Here is an 11066-nt window from a genome sequence, read left to right as displayed (position 1 = left end):
ACCCCACTTTCTGTGGGAGAGTTCGAAGGAGTGATCCTGTATGTTCAATAATCCTTTACTAGTGGTTGTCTGCATGATTTGCTGCTACGTCAGGTCAACTACCATACATTTTACACTCCGAGAATGGACATTCAGGTAACCCACTGCCGAGATGTAGTTCTGAGTGAGTCACCCCATGTTGCTCCATGGGCCTTATACAATGCACCACATACTGGCCCGCAGGGTTCCGTGCTTTACCAGGTCCCTCTCTACATGCCTGCCACTCTCATAGCTGAGGGCTGGTGGCCGCTTTCAATGTGAGGCTCTGAATGCGGGACCCAGTGTGGCCATGGTCCCTATGCCATATAGCCAGACTGTGTCTACATGGTTCTAATCCACCAGATCACCTCTACCTTTCCTGCCGCTCCCGTGACTGCAGCCCGGTGACTTTCTTTCCATGTGAAGTTCCACACAGTGTGTCTGTGGGTTCATTGCTCCTGTTATACTAATCAGACTGTCTGCTTGTTTCCTGTCCCACATATTTCCTTCATCTCTTGCATCTGTGTCATCATAAGGAGATGGGATGTGGATGTTTCCTACAGGTTCCATGGCCTTTCACAGCAACTGCAGCACTCTGTTCCCCTTTCTAAGAGTTCCAGGTTGGCTGCTAGGGGCATGGTTGTGACACACTGTTAGGTGCTGAGCCGGTCTTCCATGCTGCCGCACTTTTGGATATCTGCGGTTTCTTTTGTGTTTGCAGTCTTGGTACCCCACTACTATCGTGAGGTCTCCATGTCAGTGTCCCTCTGCACGTGTAGTGCCCACCTTCCTTCTGTCGGTGGGGTGTGCTTCAGGCTATCCTGCAGTTTGGTGTCCACATGTCTGTGACTGTTGAACACCTCTGTTCTGGCATGGGGCCTGGGGGGGGGGCATCATCAGTTCAGCGCTCCCCTATGCCTCCAGGTAGCTTCCTGGATTCCTGTGCAGGTTGGCTCAGGTGCCTGCTCTGTTGCCTTACACTTGACCAGCCTGGTTCAGTTGGCGCCCATTGGGCCCAAGGTTTTCACCCTGTTGGGGTGTTCCTCTCAACGCTGTTGGTTGCTGGGTGTGTGCTTCTACCTTTCATTTGTAGTTATGTCTTTGCATCTTGCCCAGCCAGTGTCCAGGATTCCGATCCCTCTGGGGACACAATTTGGCTCTTTATGTTCTCTGAGTTCCTGGGATGCATGTCTGCCATATACTTTATACCGTTGCCATAGGTTGGCATTCCCCTGCTCCTACAGTGCCTAGCGCACTTGACAATTTCCCTTCCACAGGGGTATGGGAATCAGGGGGTTTGGCATGGTCAGTGCCTGAGTTTCATCCAGACCACCCCGGTTTTCCCCTCCCACTAGGGGATTATTTCGCTGGGCGCTTTCTACTTCCGAGATTGAGCCATTTCTCTCTTTCCACTATATAGGTGGGGTATCTGGCTGGGCCCTTGTTCTCACTGAAAGCATTCGTAAGCTTTGCACTGTCAGCCTGTGTGCTTATTGCCCACTATTGCAGCCTGGCTCTCTTCTGGTTTCTTGGTTATCTACTGCTGTTCATTCAGCCATGGCGCTCTCCTCTGTAGGAGGGTTTATTCAATCATGAATGGCTCGGCCACCGCCGGTCTAGCCACCATCTGTCATTTGGGTCCTGCCATTGCTCTCCTTCCACCTCTGCACACTTTCGCTGGTAGGGTGTGTTCCTCCTTCCCTTGACTGTGTCAGTTACACTACACTGACGCCACGGTCTTCTGGAGTAACCTTCCTGTGTTCAGAGCCTGGTTGTCCCAGCCGGGTTCCCATCTCGTTTCCACCTCCGTTCCCGTCCTGAAGGGTTGTTGCTTCAGTGTGCTCTGGGGCCCAGGACCGGTTGGTCTCATTGTCTTGGACACTATCCTGGGACGTTGTGGCTTGCTTTCTTTTCTAGGTCTGACCTCCTGAGTCTTGGGCTTTAGTGATGATTGAGGTCTCGGGCATGTGTAGCGATCCTGCCCAGACTTCTCTGCATTCCCATTTGTGGGAGCGTTTCACGAACATTGGGTTTCCTTACCCTTCAGGTGTCTTCCAGGACACTCAGGAACCTCCTTTTTCCCATGTCTGTTGCTCTGATGTTCCGGGATGCTCCTTTTCAGGGTCTTCCACTCCTTTTTTGGCTGTTTTTATTTTTCTGTCAGTCTTCCAGGTGACCCAGGAACCTCCAGTTTCCGAACCTATCGTTCTGGTGTCCCGGGATGCCCCTTTTCTGGACGTTCCGCTCCTTTTTTTTTGGCCATTATTACCTTCAGTCTCCTCAATCGGGGTCCATGTTCTCTCAAGATGGATGACGTTCCGGTCATCCGGATTACACCAGTCAAGCTATTTCGCTTCCCGGGGGCTCGTTTGAGCAGGTTTCCATCTTTCTTTCTTTTTTCCAGTGGTTTTCTGGTCTCCACCTTCTGTCCAGGCGTCCATTGCTCTCCCTGGTGTTTTTCTGCCATGTTCTCTTGAATCGTTTGACTCTGGTTGCGGCTCTCTTGTTGTGCCCTTTTCCACTTTTGTTTTCCAGCTGGGCTGGCCCTCTGTCTGGTTCTGTGTTCCTTGGAGTTGTTTTCCTACTTCCTTCCAAGATGACCCATCTGGCTTCCTAGTTGACCTTTTTTTCTTGTCTCTCTGTGACATAAGTTTAGAGTCTCTGCGAAGCACGGTCCCTTCCTTTTGGCGTCCGAGTCACACTCCATGGACCGCAGGCCTTACGGACTAGTGGGTTCAGTGTCTGGATTGATCCCCTTTTGCTAGTGGTTGTTCTTCCCACCCTAGGGGACTGCTTTTGGTACATGCCATCAGTATAGGTGTCCCCCAATGACTGAGGTTGGTTTTATTTTTTTTATTTATTTTTTTTTCTCACTGTAAATCCGTATATTATTTTCCGGTAATTTTTTTTTTTTTTCTTTATCCAGGATTCTTTTCTAGGGTCCTTCGGACATATTTCTTTGTTGGCTTCTCCTACTGCTTTGTGACAAAACTGATTACCTCACTTCCAGTGGGCAGCTATGTCCTGCCAGGAAGGAGCCGACTTTTTTCCTAGTGTCAGCGCCTCCTAGTGGCAAGAGCTTATACCAATCAGTATAGGTGTCCCTCAATGAAGGCTACGAAAGATATTTTACAGTGAGTACAAAAAAATCTCCTTACGGTATTTTGACCACCTAAACTTTTTCATTTTTCTGTATATGGGGCGGTATAAGGGCTCATTTTTTTGTGCTGTGATATGTACTTTTTTGGTAGTAAAATGGGACAATTTCTATTTTTATTGGGGGAGGGGATTTTTCACTTTTTTTTATAACTTCATTTTTACATTTTAACTTTTTTTTTTTTTACACTTTTTATGTCCCCCATACGGGATCTAAATCAATCATTTGATTGCTAATAATGTTCAATGCTATGTATAAGACATAGCACTGATCAGTATTATCGGTCATCTTCTGCTCTGGACTGCTCCATCTCAGACCAGAGCAGAAGACCCATTTTAGATGATCGGCTCCCCGCACCAGAGCCGTGGGCGATACGATCATCTATTTAAACGTACGCATTGCTGCAGATGCCATGATCTGTATTGATTACGGCATTTGAGGGGTTAGTGGCGGATATCGGGCGCGATTGCTGATGTCTGCCTTTACCGGCGGGTCCCTGCAGGGCATGACGCTGGCACCGCACAGATACAAACAACTCCCAGCATGCATGGACAGCCAAAGGTGGTCATTTATACTATTATTATTTAATAATACAAATAGAAAATAAGGAAAAAAATAAAGCTTTAAAAAAAATATTTAACAAAGACTTGAAATAGGGGATTATATATTAGTGTTTTACATATTAAGAATTTTTTGTGAATTTTTTTTCTTAAATTTTTATTTTCCACTTTACGATCTATATTTAAAATCTTAAAATCCTGCACTTCCCATTCTGACCACTAGGCCTAAAACTAACCTGAGACTTGCTGTTCTGTACATATCACTTCCCATGAGGGTTCTCCTTATCACAGACCGAAGTACAGTGAAAGGTGACAACAGTGTATAGATAACACAATAGCTGTTGCTTACCGTTCAGCCTCCCTCTAGAATAAAGTTTGTAAAAGTCACAAAGCGTGCCCAGATCCTGTTCCCATTTTTATCAATGGGACGCTTTCAGTCTACTGACGGGCCTGCTGTAAAGCATATCTCAAAAACTGCATAATCACAAAAAAAGAAATGAAATAACTGGAAATTAGAGACAGATAAGAAGAAAATTGTTTAAGAAGCAATGACATAACATGTGACCGGTTGACTTTAATGTGTTTGTCCAATGAGCAGAACAAAAATACATTTTATTAGATTTTAACGGTGGTCAATAATGAACATGTGACCCAGACCGCCTCTCTTGATGTCAGCGCCTTCTCGCTTTTGCACTATTTTTTTTTACTTCTATTCCGCTGGTGCCTGAGTAGGCTGCGCCTGTATATTAGGCCCTGCCCGTCATACAGGTCACACATTTATATACAGGACCTAGGAGGCCATTACACAGCTGTGAGTGATTTTATAGGAAGACTAATAAAGTTTTTCATTTTTGTATGAGAGTCTACTTGTCTCTTTTTATAGAGTAATCTGATATCCTGCTGGTGAGGTCACTGTGTTATACCCCAGAGCTGTACTCACTATTCTGCTGGTGAGGTCACTGTGTACATACATTACATTACTTATCCTGTACTGATCCTGAGTTATATTCTGTATTATACTCCAGAGCTGTACTCACTATTCTGCTGGTGAGGTCACTGTGTACATACATTACATTACTTATCCTGTACTGATCCTGAGTTATATCCTGTATTATACTCCAGAGCTGTACTCACTATTCTGCTGGTGAGGTCACTGTGTACATACATTACATTACTTATCCTGTACTGATCCTGAGTTATATCCTGTATTATACCACAGAGCTGTACTCACTATTCTGCTGGTGAGGTCACTGTGTACATACATTACATTACTTATCCTGTACTGATCCTGAGTTATATCCTGTATTATACTCCAGAGCTGTACTCACTATTCTGCTGGTGAGGTCACTGTGTACATACATTACATTACTTATCCTGTACTGATCCTGAGTTATATTCTGTATTATACTCCAGAGCTGTACTCACTATTCTGCTGGTGAGGTCACTGTGTACATACATTACATTACTTATCCTGTACTGATCCTGAGTTATATCCTGTATTATACCACAGAGCTGTACTCACTATTCTGCTGGTGAGGTCACTGTATACATACATTACATTACTTATCCTGTACTGATCCTGAGTTATATCCTGTATTATACTCCAGAGCTGTACTCACTATTCTGCTGGTGATGTCACTGTGTACATACATTACATTACTTATCCTGTACTGATCCTGAGTTATATCCTGTATTATACCCCAGAGCTGTACTCACTATTCTGCTGGTGGGGTCACTGTGTACATACATTACTGATCCTGCTTGGGGTTGTGTTCTTTAGGACAGCACAGTCTTCTTGCACTTGAGTGTCCCCCTCACTGGAGTCTCTGCCCCTGTGTGATAAGAATTTGCAGTTTCTGGGAATAAACAATGAAGTTCTAAGTAAAATCTTTTCACGGTGCACAGCGCCCTCTGGTGGTCGTACACATCGCCTCTTTAAAAATTGACCGGGAGGCTGAGTCACGTGGCTTGACATCTGCGCGCGGATCGGCTTTAGCCGCGCCTGCGCAATCTGTCACCGTCTAACTGATAATAAAAAAAATATATATATATGTATATATAAAATTAAATATAATACACGTTTCACTTATCTGCCCTGTATGTAATATGCCGTATAAAGAACATACAGTACACTAACGACTATAGGAACGTTCAGGCGTTCTCTGCGGGCAGCCCTGTCCTTGTACTGGAACGTTCGCTCCGAAAGTTAGCCCCGCCCCCCGTGTGCAGGATCGCGCAGGCGTTCTGTCAGGGCGGCCCCGGCGAAGGCCCCCCCTCCCGGTGACGTAAGAGGGGTCCTCGGCGTGTTCCTGTGACATTGTACCGCAGTGAAGGAATCCGTGCGCACGTAGGAGACAGCAGCGGCCGCCATCATGATCCGTACTATGCTCACCCATGCCCGGAAACACCCCAGTGTGAGTATGTGGGTCCCCCCCCCCTCACATGTGCAATGGTCTCACCCACAATATGTCACCTGACCCCTAATTCTTTTTAACGACCAGACACAACAGAAAATATTCTATTATCCCCTTTACAGCTGGGGTGGTACAGTCCATACCTGCTTGTCTTTATACACCAGAACTATCCATGTGGGTCATATATAGGGGGGTTCTCCCCCAGCGCCCCTCTTCCTGGTCAGCTGACACTTCTGCTGTATGTGATTGGTTACTGAGTCTTCATAGCCCTGTGCATCTCTAAGGTAGTCACTGGGCAATCACTTTGTCTGTTGCTAAGCAACTTATTGGCTACACCCTAATTATTGGCAGTTTCTAAACTTAGTTTCCTTCAGGAACAGCGCCACACTTGTCTTCAGGTTGTGTGTGGTATTACAACTTGTCTCTTCATTTTAATAGAGCTGAGCTGCAATACCACACACAACCTGAGGACAGGGGTGGTGCTGTTTTTGGGAGAAATCAGCTGTTTTGTTAGTCGTGGATATACCCTCTTGCAAAACTACAACTCTCAGCATGCCCGGACAGCCTTCGGCTGTCCGGGCATGCTGGGAGTTGTAGTTTTGCAACTGTCGGAGGCATTCTGGTTGGGATAACACAGGGTTAACCAATGCATGGAGTTTTATTTGTTTACGGTCTCCTTCATGTCGCCCAGAACGTGTTGCTCCGCACGTAGCTCAGGAGAGAGGACTGCACTACAGATCCCAGCATGCTAGGGTTGTAGTCCTGATCCCAGGCTGTCAAAGCATGCTGGGATTTGTAGTCTTGCTACATACTGTTATCTGAGGGGAAGTCCGGGCTGTCGGAGCATGCTGGGATTTGTAGTGTCACTAGCGGTTTGAATTTCTAGGTTGTCAGAGCGTGCTGGGATCTGTAGTGCCTTCCTGCCAGTGTAGGAATCGGAGTCCCAATCTCATGTTGTGTGAACTTGCTGGGACTTGTAGTCTCGCTACATCCGAGTGGAAGTCTGGGCTGTCGGAGCATGCTGGGACTTGTAGTTTCACCATAAGTTGCGAAGATTGAATTGGTAACAGTGTAAGAGTAGACGTTCTGATCTGGGGCCTGGCGCTAAAACTACAAATCCCAGCATGCTTGTGTTCCTGCCGCCATAACAACATAAAATCCTCAAGGTTAGCGGTCTGTAGGTGACATTGACGGCTGTAGGATTGTCCGGTCTTAAAGGGCCGGGAACCATATGACAATGTGGGGGTGTTATAATAGAGGATTGTGGGAACGCGGTTTGGCCTCAATTGGCTGATAACAGGGAGTAATAGACTATATTTAGATGGGGGGGGGAAGAGATGGAGGGTGTTAAAGGGACAGTGACCCAATTTCCTGTTCTCCTCTGCACTATATATGACTGATATTTGTCTCCCCACAGCTGATCCCCCTGTTCGTGTTTGTGGGGTGCGGTGGTGTCGGTTCCATCCTTTACGCTTTAAGACACACAATGACCAGCCCAGAAGTCGTGTAAGTTTAGTCTGTATATAATTTTTTTTATTTATTTTTAAACACATAATAAATAATTTATATATGTGTGTAAAAAAAAAAAAAAAAAAAAAAAAAAAAAACTAATAAAAAAATTAAAAAATATAATTTTTTTACATTTTGTTTTTCAACACACATATATAAATTATTTGTGTGTTAAAAAAAAGTGTGTGTGTATATGTATAATTTTTTTTAACACAAATATATATTTGTTAAACTAAACTAAATAAATAAAATTCATCATTTTTGTTTATTTTTTAAAACATATATTTGTGTTAAAAAAATTTACTAAATAAAAAAATATAAATAAATATATATGATCCACATAATTTTGTACTACTTGTAGTTTTGCTACTTGTAGTTTTGCAACAGCTGGAGGCACGCTGGTTGGAGAACACTATTATAGTTGGTAAATTTGTGCTTTTTTTTTTTTTTTTATATCTTTTTTTTTTTTTTACATTTATTTATTTTTTTTTTTTTCAGCTGGGACAAGAAGAACAACCCTGACCCCTGGGCCAAGAATAGCCCCAACTACCAGTACAAGGTAACCCCCGCCAAGAAAATATATGAATTGCTGATCACTTCATACACCAGAAAAAAAAATTATAAAATGTGATCAAAAAGTGATTTATTTTATCAAAATAAAACTGGTCCCAATAAAAACGACAGAATACGGCACAAATGCCCCATATACGGAAAAATAAGGGTTATAGGTAGAGATGAGCGAACTTGCAGTAAATTCGATTTGTCATAAACTTCTCGGCTCAGCAGTTGATGACTTTTCCTGCGTAAATTAGTTCAGCCTTTCAGGTGCTCCGGTGGGCTGGAAAAGGTGGATACAGTCCTAGGAAAGAGTCTCCTAGGACTGTATCCACCTTTTCCAGCCCACGGGAGCACCTGAAAGCTGAACTAATTTATGCAGGAAAAGTCATCAACTGCCGAGCCGAGAAGTTTGTGACAAATCGAATTTACTGTAAGTTCACTCGTCTCTAGTTATAGGGGTCAGAAAATGAAAATTTTAAGCTCTCGTTCATACATAAAAGTTTATAAAATAGTAAAATAAAACATCGGTATTGTTGTAATCGTACGGACCTACAAAGTGTAATTTTTACTGTAATATTCACCAAGAAGAAATTAAACCCCTCAAAGTTGCGAGATAGCATTATTTATTGTTTTTTGTTTTGCCCCACAAATTTTTTTTTGGTCTACGCTGTAAAATGAGTGATGTCATTACAAAGTCCAGTTATTGGCATGTAAAGGCCTCATATAGGCTGTAGGTGGGAAACTGAAAATGTTACGACTATTAGAGGGTGAGGAGAAACGAAAACGCAAAAAATAAAAAAATCGATGTCTTTATTTCTAACATGTACAGTGGTCCCTCAACATATGATGGTAATCCGCTCCAAATGGACCATCGTTTGTTGAAACCATCGCATGTTGAGGGTTCCGTGCAATGTACAGAGAGAGATATATATATATATTATACTTTTCACAAGGAGTGTTTCCCATTAACCATTTGTTGTCTTTCCCCCCCCCCCCCAGCTCTACAATGAGACGATCGACTACAAGAATCTGAAGAAGGAGGGTCCCGACTATTAAGAAGCCTCCGCCCGTCCTCATTCGCTTCCAGAAGCCGCCATCGTTCTGTCCAGGAATCTCTATTTAATCAGATCAGGCCCCCGTCGCGGCGCTCGCTCAGCTTGTTCTGTCATTGTGTTCTAGTTTGAGCTTTAATCACATTAGCGCGGTGTGAAGTGGCGTCTGCTCGTGATGAAGCGCAGCGCTCGCTCCAGCTGGTGACTGCCAGACTTACTGTACAATACACTGATTTATACCTGAGACGCCTCTGCTGTGGATTTCTTGCCGGCGTAAAACACTGGAGGTCATTATTGGTTTCGGCATTATGGTTTAAGGGTCTCCTAATAGTGACCCCCCCCCCAAACCATTTCTATGGTGTGAAACAAGCCAAACAATTGCAAAGTGGCCCCTCCTTAAAGGAGTTCTCCAGGAATAATCAGCTCATTTATTTTTATTTCCTTTTTTAATTTATTTATTTTTGTGCCCCCTACTAAAAACAGCACCGCACCTGTCCTCAGTGTGTTTGGTTCTGCACCTCGGTTCTGTTGAAGAGCATGAAGGCAAGGTGTAATAACACTCACAACCTGAAGACAGAGGGGGTGCTTTTTCATTTACTTATTACTTTTTTTTTATTTATTTTTTTATTTTCTCTTATCCTGTATAAACCATCTCAGTGTAAGGTAGTGTTTCCCAACCAGGGTGCCTCCAGATGTTCAAAACTACAACTCCCAGCATGCCCGGACAGCCTTTGGCTGTCCGGGCATGCTGGGAGTTGTAGTTTTGAAACACCTGGAGGCACCCTGGTTGGGAAACACTGGTGTAGGGTCACACAAAGGACATCTGCAGCATATTTCACGTCCCTAGTGAGCCTCCTGTTGTGCCCCTTTGTCTTGCTTTGTCTGCTCATAGTAGAAATCTGCCGCTATGGGCGCACAGCGATCTGAAAGTTGTGCGCACAGCGATCTGAAAGTTGTGCGCACATGCGCAGTGTACATGGCCACTCGGCCTAGCTCAGAGCAGGGGGAGCAGCTGCCATTTCTGAGTGTACACGGCGCATGCGCGCACAACTCTCAGATCACTGTGTCTGCTCATAGCGGTGGATTGCTTCTGCCAGCAGGACACATGGGCACAGCTGGAGGCACACTCTAGGGCGGTCAGTAGCTTATCCATAGCGTGTGACCCAACCCTTAAATGGAATCTGTCACCCCTGATGGCCATCATGCCCACTTCCTTAGATGTGAGTGGAGGGAGTGTGGCGTCATGACCACCTGAACCCAGCTTTCTAAACATAATGTTCAGAACGCTGGGGTCTTGGCATGGAGATTGCAGGGGGTTCCAGCGGCCATACCCCCCATGATCAGACATCTTATCCCTGATCCTTTTGGATAGGAGTTCCCCTTTAAGTGCCAAGTTGCTGCCTAATTTAAGGGGTAACTCACCCTTAGGCATCCTATCCCCGTGATCTCCCCTGCAGCACGACCTGTCATCTGGTGCGCAGAGTGAACTTTGCTCCGTGGCTGATAACTGGCGATGCAGGGGCTGGAGGCTTGTAATGTCATGTCCCGCCCCTTCAATGCAAGTCTATGGGAGAGGGCGGGGTGGATGCCACACTCCCTCCCAGTCTTGTATTGAGGGGGCGTGATGTTACGAGAGGGCAGGGCCATGATGTCACGATCCTCCGGCTCTTGCATCGACAGTAATCAGGCACAGAGCAGAGTTTGCTCCGTGCACCAGATGAGGGGGGGGGGGGGGGGGGGGGGGGCTCTGCAGGAGAGATCAGGATAAGATGTCTAGGGGAGGAGTACCCCTTTAATT

At 45.1% G+C, this 11066-nt stretch overlaps 1 protein-coding gene across 1 annotated transcript; it reads left to right on the top strand.

Moving 5' to 3' along the window:
• Positions 1-5992: 5992 nt before the first annotated feature.
• LOC130294267 (cytochrome c oxidase subunit NDUFA4-like) lies at positions 5993-9512 on the top strand. Its single transcript, XM_056543879.1, has 4 exons — positions 5993-6149; positions 7567-7655; positions 8157-8217; positions 9216-9512. The coding sequence occupies exons 1-4, from the start codon at positions 6108-6110 to the stop codon at positions 9270-9272; spliced, it is 249 nt and encodes an 82-aa protein (XP_056399854.1). The 5' UTR covers positions 5993-6107; the 3' UTR covers positions 9273-9512.
• The last annotated feature ends 1554 nt before the right edge of the window (positions 9513-11066 follow it).

Source organism: Hyla sarda, chromosome 10 (assembly GCF_029499605.1).
Source record: "Hyla sarda isolate aHylSar1 chromosome 10, aHylSar1.hap1, whole genome shotgun sequence".
In the NCBI taxonomy this organism is placed as follows: domain Eukaryota; kingdom Metazoa; phylum Chordata; class Amphibia; order Anura; family Hylidae; genus Hyla; species Hyla sarda.
Note: the sequence above shows the minus strand (reverse complement) of the source record. Positions and strands in the feature narration are given on the sequence as shown.

What these genes read in the sequence shown, in the direction of transcription:
- LOC130294267 (XM_056543879.1), top strand. Translation starts at nt 6,108, where the DNA reads ATGATCCGTACTATGCTCACCCATGCCCGGAAACACCCCAGT. An exon ending in ATGACCAGCCCAGAAGTCGT is followed by an intron (nt 7,656 to 8,156) that starts GTAAGTTTAGTC and finishes TTTTTTTTTCAG; the next exon opens with CTGGGACAAGAAGAACAACC. An exon ending in GCCCCAACTACCAGTACAAG is followed by an intron (nt 8,218 to 9,215) that starts GTAACCCCCGCC and finishes CCCCCCCCCCAG; the next exon opens with CTCTACAATGAGACGATCGA.